A 15,569-nucleotide genomic window follows, 5' to 3' on the forward strand; every position below is an offset into this window, starting at 1 on the left:
CGTGAACAATTTAAAGTGCATAGGAGTTCGGTTTTTTTTGTTGTTGTTTTGCTTTTTTTTTTTTTTTAAAGATTTTATTTGTTTATTTGACAGAGAAAGAGATCACAAGTAGGCAGAGAAGCAGGTGGGGAGGGCGGGAAGCAGGCCCCCTGCTGAGCAGAGAGCCCGATGCGGGCCTTGATCCCTGGACCCTGGATCATGACCTGAGCTGAAGGCAGAGGCTTAACCCACTGAGCCACCGAAGCGCCCCAAGTAATTTTGATGAATGGAGACACAGCTATAGTTTTGCACTAAATTTCCATTACTGAATTGTATGCTTTTTCACCATGATACCTGATGATCACTAGAAAGCTACTTAAGTACATAATGTTTTAGCCATATATTATGTTAAATGCCCATTTATAACTGCAAAAAACTCATATTACAGACATACTATTGACTATGACATTATACAAAATCATGGCCACAAGTTTCTGCATAAGAAGAGATTTACTTCTCTTTCTCTTAAAGCAAGAAATACCCCATGGTTCAGATTTACATGAGTAGTGCCTTTTTAAATAAATTAAAAATAAAATGCTGTCCTGTCTGCAAAATTATAAATATTTCTAGTCCATTTTACAGAATGTTAAAATGCTTATAAATGCATTACCTCCTAGTAAATACACATTATGGCACCGAAGCCAGTGAAAAAAATGAAAACAAACAAACAAAAACAGCCATCAAACTGGCCTATGGAAACATCTAGGGTTATTTTGGATCTCCTACACTGGTTAAACTAAAGAAAGAAAAAAGGTTAAGGAGAGATAGAAATTTTACAAAATGGCAACTACTATAGCCTAAAAGAGTGGACTGACATATCTTCCTTCAATTCAGTAACTAAGCCATTTCTGGAATGAACATTTGTAGTAATTCAGTTAGGAAAGTGTTCCTCTTAGTGCTCAGGGCAGAATTATGTAAAAATAATTCCCACATTCTATAAGAAAAAAAAACAGAGTGACTGTTTAAAAACCAAGATTTAGCCAGGATGTTCAAGACTGATGGGTTTTGATGGAGTGAAATCTTCAGTGGTCATAAAATTAAAAAATTGTAATCCTATGGATGTTGCTTATTTTTACCAATGTGAAGAAAGGAAACATGATTGCAAGGTACAATACACCCTGATGGGGTAAAATGAAAAATTATGAACAATTTAGATAACTAAAATGTTCTCTACTGAAACATAAAAACAAGATTTCCAAAGTGATTCAACTTGTAATATGTCTCTCAAAAACATGAAGTAGTATTAGTTCTGTAGACTGCTGAACTGCCCTTCACATTAAGTATTTCCTCCATCTTAAAAAAACAGCTTCTGAGTAGCATGGACTCTTCTGATGTGGGAGAGCAGGCTTGCCAAACTTGTTTCCAAGGCTTCCTTCCAAGGTGATTCATTCCATCAAATCTATAATATCTCCAAATCCACATGTCGCACTTCAGGATTTCGTTTCTGGAAGGAAAAATCACCACTACATTATTCATAACAAAAGAGAATTTTACTTCCTTTTATTCCTTTAGATCACGAAAGCCACTGAAACCATATGGTCAAACAATTTCATGGTGGTATGTTAGCAAGATAAAAATCAATAGAGGAGTATTACACACTATTAACAATATGGTAAACAGCCCTACCTCCCTGAGTTTGTTCATATGTTCATTAATACAAGAATGGATTAAAAATCTCATATGTGCTAAACATTGCAAAACTTCCGCAATATACTCATTTGGGGTAAAAAGAAAAATCACTGGAAGACAATAATAATAATCAGAAGAAATAATCAGAAAGAAAAAAAAATTCACTTATTCTATATATGTTAGCAATAAGCCATATAGTTTTGGGCCACGCACTGTGCTAGAAAGTGGAGCTATGATCATTAAATAAGCCTGTTCCTGACCTTGGGAGACTCAGTTTAGCCAGGGAGCCAAGTATATCAATAACCATCTACGAGTCAGCGCATTAGCATTAACAATAATGACAGTTAACACAGAGGGGCAGTTACTTTTGTTTGGCCAAGTACTGTGCTAAGGAAAGGGGCTTCACATGCATGTGTGTGTTCTAAAGCCCTCTACTAACTCAATCGTTTCCATTTCCATGTGGGAAAACAGAAGTCTGAAGAAATTAACTAGCCTGCCCAAACTTAAGGAGCTGCAAGTGAGTGACGAAGCCAGGAGAGATTCCAGACTCCAAGCTCCTAAGCATTACAATGTACTATAATGCTAACTCTGGGAACAAAAATGTCAGGTCTGTTACTTTAACTCATGAGGTCCAGGAAGACTTCACTAAGGATGTAATATCTAAACAAGGCTTGGAAGTAGTGAGTTTCCCAGAGAGATGATGAAGAGGACCAGACAGCAAAGTCAGGAAGCCCGAGAAGTATGCACTGGCAGCATGGTACAGTTAGCCACAGAAGTTGCAGCGAGGAGCGCCTGGGTGGCTCAGTGGGTTAAAGCCTCTGCCTTTGGCTCAGGTCACGATCCCAGGGTCTTGGGATCGAGCCTGGCATTGGGCTCTCTGCTCAGCAGGGAGCCTGCCTCCCCATCTCTCTCTCTGTCTGCCTCTCTGCCTACTTGTGATCTCTGTCAAATAAATAAATAAAATCTTCAAAAAAAAAAAAAGAAGTTGCAGAGAGGGTAGGATCAGTAAGGAGGCGGGAAAGGCACGCAGAAACCAACTTGTGAAAAATCTTAAATGCTAGCTTAAGGACTTCAATTCACTAACAACAGAAAATATCTTTATTACGGGCCTACTCTGTGCCAGGCACTGAAGTATGTAACAATGAACAGGAAACAAACGGTACTTGTCTGGTGAGGATATGCAGGTAGGTAAGCAGGCAATTTTAACAGACTGCTACTTGAAGAGCAAGGCAGAAAAAATAAAGAGCAAGGTAAAGGTCTTGGGATTTTACGAGTACAAAAAGGAAGGACACCTAACTCAATCTGTGGGGTAATTAAAAATGTAGTAAGATGTAACAGAATGACATTGTGAAAAGGGAGAGCAGAGAGAACGTAAAAAACTAATTATATAACTTACATCTATCAAAGAGGAAACAAATAATGTTTAAATCATGAGGAGTTTAAGACTTTCATATAGAAATATGGTACAAAATATAAAAAATATTAGACATGGTTCTCTCTGAGCCGAAGGATTGAGGATGGTGAGGCAGGTGACACTTACTTCTGTTTATAAGCTTTTCAGTTGTTTGACTTTATAAACTTTGTGTGTTATTTGATGAAAATTATAAAAATAGGGGTGCCTGACTGGCTCAGTTGGGAGAGCGTGTGACTCTTGATCTGGGGGTCTTGAATTCAAGCCCCACATTAGATGGAGAGATTACTTAAATAAATAAATAAATATTAAATAAATGGATAGATAAATCAACATGGGAGGAAAAACTCTTCTAAGGGATTCTGATAATCAATCAGGATTAGTAATTCCTAACTTAAAAAAAAAATAATATCCTAGGAACATTTGCATATTCCCTATATTAAAGGAATTTGAGTATAAAGACAAAAATCTGATGTAATACTGGAATTGAGCTCCAGTTAGAGCATTCTACTGAGTGTGCACTGAGATTTTTCTTATAACTAGTTTTGTTCAACTATACTTGAGGGTTCTTTCCTCTTGGATCTTAATGCAAGAATGGCCAGGCTCCCCGCAGATATAGGTGTACCCTTTTGTTCTCAATGCTCTCTTTACCTTAAACTATTTGCTCTATCTAGAATTCCCTAAACTCATTAAAGAACAAAAAAGATTTCCTCAAACAGAAATGAAACTCAATTTTATTTTCCCTTCCCAGTCCTCCCTAACCATCCCAGTCCATCCCCTTCCCAGTCCTCCCTAACCATCCCTTGAAAAAGTTAGCTATTAATGGAAATTTTGAAAATATTCTATCTAAAAAAACACTATGTAACAAATGTGTACCAATAAAAATTTAATCTCAAGACAAAGTAAAAAGCTGATGTAGTCTGTTTTAAAATCAAGTTTTTAGAGAGAAAACTATCAAATTCCTAAAATTTAATGTGCCAAATACAAAGAAGAAACACACAATATATCTGCTGAATGAATGAAAAAAAATAGAATATCCTTAAATTTTAATATTTAGTGACTAAAAAGAGATCATGTGCATAGCAGAAACTGAATAAATTTTGTTAAACAGAAATGAAAATTAATAAGTGGTGTTCAACATACAATTTTCATTCATTTTTTCAATACTTAAATTTTTAAAAAGATTTATTTATTTATTTGAGAGAGAGAGCACGAGCAGGAGGGGCAGAGGGAAAGGAGAGAGAATCTCTCCATCTCACATCAAAGCGTGATGTGAGGCTCGATCCCACGTCCCCGAGATCATGATCTGAGCCACCAAAAGTCAGATGCCCAATGGACTGTGCTACCCAGGCGTCCCTCAACAAATATTTATTGATTTATTATGTCCTAGCCAATATCCAACTTGAACATTTTACATACCACAAATTTATTTCAAAACTCGCTATGGAGAGATGAAAACCACATTGTGTAATTTATTTTGCAATGCTGCAGACTCAAGAAAATGCTATAGGAGCATGCAATTCAAGAAGCAAAAGATGGACTAAAGAGCAGAACATTTAACTGGAATACTACTTATTAGGAATTTGCAAATACTATGGCATCTTCCCACTAAATTAATTCCCAACAGAATCGTTGCCTCCCAAACACAAAAAACTTCATGGAGGGATAGGAGAAGGATCTAGCCACAGATTGACACAGAGGTAGAACAAAAAAAATTTAAATGAGCAGTTCAAAGAACTTCAAAATAAAAACAAAATATATTTCGTATTTATAATATGGGACTTTAGAAATTAGCTTCTATTATTTTTCATGTTTTTATATAGAACTACCCAAGCTATAGATTTTATGCCAAAAATACCATCCATTCTAATAATGAGATCGATGGCATTACTCAAAAGAGATGGCCATACTGCTAAATTTTATCACTGAGGGTGATCTTCCAAAATAATTGAATTATTATTAAATTTAAACCTAGAAGGCAACCAAGCTTAGATACTAAAAAGAAAGAAATATGCCAAAGTTTTAGTTTTCAAAAGAAAATCAGCTATTTTTCCTAACAAGAAACAAGAATTAAATTCATGCACTCTGTTGGTTTGGTGCCTCAACTATGAAGAACTTTCCTTTAAGATAAATTAGGGAGACCTGGGTGGCTTAGTTGGTTAAGCATGTGCCTTCAGCTCAGGTCATGATCCCAAGGTCCTGGGATCGAGCCCCACATCAGGCTCCCTGCTCAGTGGAGAGCCTGCTTTTCCCTCTATCCCTCTCCCCACTGCTCATGCTCTCTCTCTCTTGCCCTCTCTCTCACTCTCTGACAAATAAATAATATCTTTTTATTTTTATTTATTTATTTTTTCGACAGACAGAGATCACAAGTAGGCAGAGAGGCAGGCAGGCAGAGAGAAGGAAACAGGCTCCCCGCCAAGCAGAGAGCCCGATGAGAGGCTCGATCCCACATGACCTGAGCTGAAGACAGAGGCTTTAACCCACTGAGCCACCCAGGCGCCCCAAATAATATCTTTTTTAAAAAAGATAAATTATACCTTATTACCTTAGTCAGAGAGGTTTTCAATTTAAAGGTATAAGTTAACTTTGTTTCCTGGTTTGAGAGACTTATATTTCAAAAACACGTACAGATTAGTTTAGTCTCTTAAAGATTTAATAGTTTCTAATTAAAGCACACAGTTAGCTAGACAAAAATAATAAATTTACCTGATTGTGATAAAAGTAAATACAAGAATGACCAATTTGTTAACTCAAACCTGGTTTCTGACTTATTGTTCCTATTAAAGAGTAAAGATAAAATAAAGATTTAGTCGAAAAGTCCATTATTTTATCCATGTCAGGGAAATAAAAACAAACAGAATGGGAAAAGCAAAGATTATTTATTCTCATGTCACCCTGCACAAAAATAATCACCTGGTATTATATTTAGAAAAGTGATTTTTCAAAGTATGGTCCAAAGATCCTGAAACCTTTTCTTTCTTTTAAAGATGTTTGTTTGTTTGCTTGTTTTATTGAGAGTGTGTGCATGCACGAGCAGGGGGAAGGGCAGAGGGCGAGGGAGAAGGAATCTCAGGCAGACTCCACGCTGAGTGCAGAGCCTGGATGCTGACTGGGACCCGGAGCTCAATCTCACCACCCTGAGCAGAAATCAAGAGTTGGTCGCTTAACCAACTGAGCCACTGAGGAGCCCCTGAAACTTTGTCAAGGGGGATTCCAAGGTAAAAACTGCTTTCATAATAACCACTGATGTTATTTGCCTTTACTATGCTGATATTGAGAACCTGGGTGGCTCAGTTCGTTGAGCAACTGCCTTCGGCTCAGGTCATGATCCTGGACGTCCAGGATCGAGTCCCACATCGGGCTCCCAGCACCCTGGGCAGTCTGCTTCTCCCTCTGACCTTCTCCTCTCTCATGCTCTCTCTCACTCATTCTCCTTCAAATAAACAATAATAAACTATGATGGTATTTCCTCTGATGACATATCAAAGCAATGGCAGATAAATCTAATGGCATCTTTGCACAATTTAAGGCAACTGGCACCAAACCAGACAGACAGTCACTGTGCTTCTTTATTGTCAGACACGTAATTAAAAAAAAAAAAAAAAAAAAGCCAGTTTCACTTTAGAATGTCCTTCATGATCAGGGTGCCTGGGTGGCTCAGTTGGTTAAGCATCTGACTCTTGATTTTGGCTCAGGTCATGATCTCAGGGTCCTGGGACTGAGCTCCCAGTCGGACTCCGCACTCAGCACAGAGTCTGCTTGGGATTCCTTCTCCCTCTCTCCCTTTGCCCCTCCCCTCACTCACATTCTCTTTCTCTCTAAAATAAATAGTACCTAAAAAACAAAATGTCCTTAATGAAAAAGTAAATAAAATGCCCTTCATGAAGTAGTAAAAACATTGGTTTATTAAACCTCAACTCTTGAGTATACTTTTTAAAATGGTCTGTGAAGCATCGCCTGGATGGCCCAGTTGGTTGAGCCACCAACGTGGTTTCAGCTTGGGTGGAGAGGCTCAGGTGGTGACTCTGGGGTTGAGAGATCTGCCTTTTGTGGGCCCTGCATTCAGCACAGTCTGCTTGAGATTCTTTCTCTCTCCCTCCCCTTCTGCTCCTCCCCACACTTGCACTCACTCATGCACTCTTGTTCTCAAACAAATAAATGCAATCTTTAAAAAATAAGTAAGATATTCCATGACAAAATAGAAAGTGTTTCCAAAGCCCCTCTGCTTCTGAAGTGTCACAAGGAAAAGCGCTTCTGTATTGCTTGAATTACGGGTTGAGTGAGATGCTTTTTAATCTAAACACCGTTTAGGGGCTCCTGGGTGATTCAGTTGGTGGAGTATGTAACTCCTGATTTCAGGGTTTAAGAGTTCAAGCCCCACACCGAACATGGAGCCTACTTTAAAAAAAAAAAAAAAAGTGAGAAAAAAAAAAAAAAGGTGAGCTTATCTAAAACCCAGTTTTACTTGAAAGAAAAACTAACAAACTATGGGTATTCAAATTTGGGTATTTGGCAGAGATCTTCTTTAAAAGTGAACAAAATAAATCTGTTACTTCAAGGAAAACAATAATATTTGTTGCTAATGGTAAAATGCAAGGTTTCTAATGAAAATCAGAATACTGAAAAACTTCTATCTTACCACTACGACCCCGACAGCTTCCCAATACTTAGAAATGTATCACCATTTGAAAGATATGCATAAATTCAGTGAATCAGTATTTCTAACTGGCCAATTCATAACATTCCAGAATCATGCATGGGTTAAAAGATTCAAAGTACAGAGACAGACTAATGGATTTTAAAGTAATAGTGTATAGCAGATAATTAATCATACCTAGAGAGAATTCTGGCTTTGGCCCTTGGCTATGGGAGGTGATCTCTAGGCCCTTGGAATGTCCTGATTAATTCTGTCTTTATCTTTGGCCACAGAGTATATGTTCTATATCCACAAGGGACTGGAGACAAAAAGTGTGGGCTTTTCCTTGGAGTGGCTAGAGATGAAAGGTTGACCAGCCAAGCAGTCAACAAAGGAGCCCCAATAAAATCTCTGGACCCCAAGGCTCAGTTAAGCTTCCCTGGTTGACAATACTCTGTGCAAATTGTCACACATCATTGTCAGAAAATAACACTGTCCATGACTCCATGGGGAGAGGACAACTGAAACTCTGTGTTTAGAACGCTGTCTTATGTATCTCTTCCCTTGGCTAGTTTTAATCTGTGTCCTTTCACTGTAATAAATCATAACCATGAGTCTAAAGGCATTCAGTGGGGGTGTCTGGGTGGTGCAGTCAGTTAGGCACTCGATTCTTGTTTCAGTTCAGGTCATGACCTGAGGGTGTTGAGATCAAGCCTTGAGTTGGGCTCCCCACTCAGTGTAGAGTCTGCTTGGGATTCTCTCTCCCTCTCCTGGCCATGCTCTCTCTCCTTCTCTCAAATAAATAATCTTAAAAAAAAAAAAAAGGCATTCAGTAAGTTTTGTGTCCTTTTCATGAATTATCAAACCTGAGGGTGATATGAGGAACCCCTTGAAATTTGCAACTGGTGTCAGAAATTAGGGTAATCCTGTGGACTGTGCCCCCTAACTTCACAAACAGTACGTGAAAAGTTCTCTGATACAGTTTCAGATTCCACATTGTAACTAAGCTTCAAGAGGCTAAGAGTTGTCAGGTATTGGTATCATATCCAAAAAGAATATCACAATTATCTGAAAACACATTAAGAATACTTTTAAAGATTCTTCCCTTTTCCCTTTTCTTCTTATTCTTCAACCATAACAATGTACGTCAACAGAATGAATACAGAAGCAGATATGGGGAATCTAGCTGTCTTAGATTTTTTTTTTTTAAAAATGTGAAACAATAACACTCTTCTCACTATTTTTTTCATTTTGGAAAATATAGTTACTTTTCATTAAAATGTTATTTATATTAGCATGTAATAGTTTATTATAGTTTTTTTTTAAGATTTATTTATTTGACAGAGATCACAAGTAGGCAGAGAGAGAGGAGGAAACAGGCTCCCTGCTGAGCAGAGAGCCGGATGTGGGGCTGGATCCCAGGACCCTGGGATTATGACCTGAGCTAAAGGCAGAGGCGTTAACCCACTAAGCCACACAGGCGCCCCAGTTTATTATGGTTTTTTAAATGAATATTTTTAGAGCTCTCAATTTTAATTTATGATTTAATAAATATCAATAAATATTAATTCAAATCAATAAAAGCTCTTTGGGTCCTGAATGATTTTTAAGAATATAAAGAATCTTAAAGATGAAAATATTTGAGAACTGCTCATCTACAAACTTGAAAATCATGTTGTGAACTATAATATTAACATAAACACAATCATATTATTTGAAGTGCTTCTATTACTCTGGTAACTAGAGCTAAAAGAAAAAACAGTAAGTAGTGACAGAAATGATGCCTTTCAATTTTTATTATTTGCCTTCAGTGTTTAACAAAACTGAAGAATGGTCAACAGCAGCTGAAGAAAATGCACTGCCTTCAACAAGCTATGTATGTTAAAGATCATTTATAAGTTTTATTTTTCCAATAACTTGAACTCAAGAGTCAATAAATGACAATTTGAGAATACTGAGATTTTTAAAGATAGTCTTATCAGGTAATATTTCAGTAAAAAACCAATAGGTTGTAATGATCTCCAACTGAACAGAAGCAAAAAGAAAATATAAAATAATGACAGATGGAGTAAAAGGAAGATTGTGGATATTCAAGGTCACATTCTGTTTTTTTAAACTTTTGAAGAGAATCTAGTTTCCATTTCACCTTTCTCTAGAAACTTTCAAAATGCTTTTTATTTCAGAACAAACACAAAACCTTTAGCTACTTTAGAAACTAAGCAGGCACTATCAAATAGTGGTTGAAAGTACAGAATCTGGAACTGACCAACAAATGCCCAATTCCCTACTTCCTTGAGTAAATTACCCAACTTCTTTGAACCCAGTGATTTTTCTTGTTCACAACCACCAGTCACAAACCATGAGGTTACTGAGAGAAGTACACATATGATACAATGAACACAGTGTTCTGACACAGAGTAAGTACTTAAGAGTCAGCATTATGATTATTATGATTACATCTTACTTTTAGTTCTTTCTCAAGTCTATCTACTTCAGCTCCTAAAGTATCAATAATGTTTTCTCCATGTTTAAGCATAAAGGTCTCTAGTTCTTCAGGAGTTTTCACTTCTTGAATTTCCTATAAAGAAAACAACAGGAAAACAAAATAACTTTTTAAAAAATCGTATTAGTATACCGATGAGTTCTTTAAAAAATTGTAACAAACATCATTAAATTTAGCAAAAAACTTTCACGCTGAAGGTGATGAACCACCTAGTTCCAAAAAAATTTAATTCAACAAAAAATTAAGTATAATGCTTCACAAAGATAACATTACAAAATTAGTGGGAAAAGAACAGACTATTCTTCAATAAACAGTGCAAGGGCAATTCTTTTTCTATAGGAAAAAAAGATTAAACCTCTACCTCAGATCATTAAACAAAAAAATAATTCTACGCAAATTCGAAAACTAAGGGTAGAAAACAAACCACAAAACATTTAGAAGAAAAAAGAATATTTTTATGATATTAGAATAAGGAAGTATTTCTCAAGCAAGATAATTAAAAGCCTAAAGAAAAAGATTATAAATTTAAAAAACACACTAAACCCTCTGTCCAATAACAAAGTGAAATGGTTAATCACACAGTAAAAGATATTTGCATTTCACGGGGCGCCTAGGTGGCTCAGTGGGTTAAAGCCTCTGCCTTTGGCTCAGGTCATGATCTTAGGGTCCTGGGATCCAGCCCCGCATTGGGCTTTCTCATCAGCAGGGAGCCTGCTTCCTCCTCTCTCTCTGTCTGCCTCTCTGCCTACTTGTGATCTCTCTCTCTGTCAAATAAATAAATAAAATCTTTAAAAAACAAAAAAAGATATTTGCATTTCACAACCGAGGAAGGATCAGTGTCCAGCATATTAAAAATAAAATGTTTATTAATTTGTCAGAATAAGAAATTAACTAAAAAAACAAGCAGTATAGGAAATCCCAATGGTCAATAAATTTAAATGTTTACTAACCTCACTATTACTACTTGGGGGGGGACAGAAATTATAATTACATATAAATCACCAGTTTCATATCTATCATAATGACAAAAATTTAAAACTGTCAATATAATACCATCTAGTAAGAATGTGAAACAATTGAAACTTTGATGTACTGATGGTGGAAATTAAATTGACACAATTTGGAGCATAATCTGCCATCTAGGGAAGATGAAAGTAAGTTTGTTTTGTTTTTAAGTAAGCACACCCAGCATGGAGCCCAACATGAGATGAAGACCCGAGCCAAAATCAAGAGCTGACATTTAACCAACTGAGTGGCCCAGATGCGCCAAGTCTAGCCCAACCATTTTAAATCTAGCTGTACAGTACCCTAAAGAAATTCTTACACGTCTGAACAAGAAAACATAAGAGAATGCCATTGTGGACATAAATATGCATCAAATGGAGACTGGATAAATAAACTGCACAATATTCACAGAATATTATATAGCAATTAAAATAAATGAACTAGATGTGTGTGTGTGTGTGTGTATACACATATATAATAATATGTAGGAATTTCAAAACCATGCTGAGTTATGTTTTCTTTTTTTTTTAAGATTTAGTTATTTGACATAGAGAGATACAATGAGCAAGGGAACACAAGCAGGGGGAGTGGGAGGGAGAAGGAGGCTTCCTGACCAGCAGGGAGCCAGACGCAGGGCTCGATCCCAGGACACTGGGGATCATGACCTGAGCCAAAGGCAGAGGCTTAAAGACTGAGCCATCCAGGCACGCCTCAAAACCATGCTGTTAAGCAAACTATAGAGGAAATCAGATGGTATGATACCATTTATATCAATTTTGAAATATTCAAAATGTTACTATATACTTATAGTGCTAACAAAAATCTGTTGAAAAGGATAAAAACTGAATGGAAATGACTACTAAATTCAAGACAATTTTTAGTTCTAGGGATGGAGGAAGAAGAATAGGATCTAGAAGGAGAAAACAAGGTCTTCACCAGTTTTTGTAACAATTCATTTCTTTTTTGAAGATCCTAAGCAAATACAGTAGAATAAAATGTTGAGATTTGATAAAGGCAAGTGGTAATACATAGTGAACTTTGCACTGTTCATTATATTATCCTCTCAATTCTCTTTTAAATTTAATTCTTAATGTAAAAGCATGGGTTGTAGAATCACAGAGCTCTACATTCACATCTGACTCCATATTATGGCTCTGCAATTTTAGACAAGTTACTTAATCCTTCTGTGTCTTAATTTGCCTACATATAAAACTGAGTATTATTTCTTTACCTCACAGAGTTGTTGAAAGTATACTAGAGAACACATATAAAACGCCTAGCCCATGACAAGCACTTGAATAGTACTTTGCTCCGCTGCTTTCTCCTTCGACCCACTCTAGAACAAATAAAACAGCTGTCAGATTTTGGAACCCTAAGAAGTTGAAAGCGGAAGTAACTTTAAGACCTGTAAAAGTTTTATTTACTTAAAAAGTAATTTTTCTAACCTTTGACAAGAAAACAATAAATACATAAACTTACCTGTAGCATTTGGTCAAAATCTTGTTTTTCCAAATACGATCTTGTAACAACTCGTCCATCAAAATCTACTTCTGCCTTAAATCTTACTTTCCCTAATCCCAGATCTGTGGCTTTAACATCATGAATTGCCCTGCAATGAATAACAATGCATACAAATTTATATATGCACACATACATTTTAATGGCACAAAGTACAGAATTCTTATTTTTTTCCATCAGTGATAAAAATGGACCAGATGGCTTTCAGAATATTCACCATTAAGTGCCATCTCTAAATTCCCAAACGTCCACTTAGCTCTTTTTGTGTAATGCCATACAAAGACGCAAACTTAAAAAATATTATTCTATGGCCTGTATTTACATGAATTACATAGTTTGTGGATTAAAAAAATCAACTCTAAATTGCTTTTCTACAATGTTGTAATTTTGTCTCATAATTCCTTTTCTTAAAAGCTTCTTTAGAAGTCTTCATACAATAGTGAAGTACTCTATTAGAATGAGGTTAGTAATGACTACCTAATTGGATCTGATATGGGGCATAATGAGCCAACACATACACACAATGTTTAATATGGTAGCAACTACATGGCAGGCATTTAATGAATGGAATTCAGGGAAGTAGATAAATTTACCTTACAGATTATAAAACAGTCCTAGAGGGGCCTAAGTGACTTGCCTAAGGTAATTTAGCTAGTTAACAGCAGAGGCAGGACTCACCTCCAGATCTTCAGACACCCAAACCCGGTGCTCCATTACACTACTATGTCTCCCAGAAATGTTCTAGTATTGTAACTACTTTTCATCCTTTTTGCCCTAGCTCTCAGTAATGAATCTTCCTTAGAAAACTGTTGAGAAATTCTTTTCTTTCTATGATAACCACTGTTAACATCTTTTCTTTATGGGATATATAAAATAACAAAACACTCTGAATCCTGGGGATATAGAAAGCTATAGGAAAATGTGCCTAAATGAGACTCCAAATACTCAAAACATTTGACCCTAATTTCTGAGTGATCCTGAGCAAATCAGTAAATAGTGAGTCTAAAATTCTTTAGACAGAAATAAAAAAGCATACTTATCAATGATTAAAGTATGAATGATTTAATACTTATAAAGTTATATATAACCAATGAATCAAAACTTGTCCAGATAGGCAAGAAGCTATATAATTTTTTCATTTTTAAAAAGCATATCTACCTCAATCCTAATAAAATATTACAAATTTCATTATTTGACTAATACAGTGTAAAATAATGCTCAGAGGGAAATTCATAACTGTAAAAGCCTATATGTTTTTTATGATTTTATTTATTTATTTGACAGAGAGATCACAAGTAGGCAGAGAGGCAGGCAGAGAGAGAGGAGGAAGCAGGCTCCCTGCTGAGCAGAGAGCCCGATGCGGGGCTCAATCCCAGGACCCTGAGACCATGACCTGAGCTGAAGGCAGAGGCTTACCCCACTGAACCACCCAGGTACCCCTAAAAGCCTATATTTAAAAGATAGATATCAAATGACAAACTTAAAAATATCATCTTAAGAAACTGGAAAACAGAGCAAACAAAACTAAAGCAAGCAGAAGAAAGGAAATAATGTAGATTAGAGCAGAAATTCATGAAATGGAGAAAACAACAGAAAATAAAATTAAAAGCTGGTTCTCTGGAAAGGTCAACAAAATTGACAAGCCTTTAGCTAGACTGGCCAAGAAAAAAAGGAAGACCCAAATTACTATTAGAGTCAAAAATGAAAGAGAAGGGGCGCCTGGGTGGCTCAGTGGGTTAAGCCTCTGCCTTCGGGGCTCAGGTTATGATCTCAGGGACCTAGGATCGAGCCCCGTGTCGGGCTCTCTGCTCAGTGGGGAGCCTGCTTCCCCCTTCTCTCTCTGTCTGCCTCTCTGCCTACTTATGATCTCTGTCAAATAAATAAATAAAATCGTTAAAATAAAAAAAATGAAAGAGGAGACATTACTACCAACCCTAAGAAATAAAAAGCTTACAAAGGAAAATTATGAATGGATGTATGCCAAAAATTAGATAATTAAGAACTCATGCACAAATTCCTAGAAAGACACTAACTACTGAAACTGACTTGAGAAGAAAACAGACAATCTGATCGGACCTGTAACAAGTAAACAGGTAGAATAAGTAATCAAAAAACTACCCACATAGAAGAGCCCATGCCCAGATGGTGTCACTGGTGACTAGTACCAAACTTTAAAAGAAGAAATAATACCAACTCTGCATAAACTTTTCTAAAAAAAAAATATTAGAGGAGAGAACACTTCCCAACTCATTCTCTAGGGGTGCCTGGGTGGCTCAGTGGGTTAAAGCCTCTAACTTCGGCTCAGGTCATGATCCCAGGGTCCTGGGATCGAGCCCCACATGGGGCTCTCTGCTTAGTGGGGAACCTGCTTCCTCCTCTCTCTCTCTCTCTCTGCCTGCCTCTCTGCCTACTTGTGATCTGTCAAATAAATAAATAAAATCTTACAACAAACAAACAAACAAAAAACCAACTCATTCTCTAATGTCAGTATTACCTTGATACCAAAATCAAAGATATTATAAGGAAAAGGATATTAACATGGATTAATCAAGTACTAAGCCTAATACTAATTCTAAGAATACTCAACTTCTAGTCTAATCTAGCAAGGTAACTACTTTTCCAGATTAAAAATATAGGGCTTAGAATATAAATCTAATATTATTTTACTCATTTGTTTTACTGATTTGGATATACAGGTCATTCTTCAAAGATTTAGAGATTCTGGTTGTAAGGGATGCCTGGGTGGCTCAAGTCTGTTAGGTGTTCAAGTCATGATCTCATGGTTGTGGGATCAAACCCCGTGTCTGGGCTCTATGCTCAGAGGG

The 15,569-nt window shown here is 36.5% G+C and overlaps 1 protein-coding gene across 1 annotated transcript in view; it reads right to left on the minus strand.

Annotated features, from left to right (window-relative positions):
* Positions 1–1,087: 1,087 nt before the first annotated feature.
* The window catches only part of SLC30A9 (solute carrier family 30 member 9), an 82,857-nt gene continuing 68,375 nt past the window's right edge, over positions 1,088–15,569 (minus strand). The window contains exons 16-18 of the mRNA XM_032852645.1: positions 12,706–12,835; positions 10,183–10,296; positions 1,088–1,483 (exon numbers count right to left, since the gene is read on the minus strand). Coding sequence (XP_032708536.1) covers positions 1,439–1,483; positions 10,183–10,296; positions 12,706–12,835 — 289 coding nt within the window. The 3' untranslated portion in view covers positions 1,088–1,438. The remainder of the gene's footprint in view (positions 1,484–10,182; positions 10,297–12,705; positions 12,836–15,569) is intronic.

The sequence above is a fragment of the Lontra canadensis genome, unplaced genomic scaffold (assembly GCF_010015895.1).
Source record: "Lontra canadensis isolate GAN:19392208 unplaced genomic scaffold, GSC_riverotter_1.0 scaffold1, whole genome shotgun sequence".
Taxonomy (NCBI): Eukaryota; Metazoa; Chordata; class Mammalia; order Carnivora; family Mustelidae; genus Lontra; species Lontra canadensis.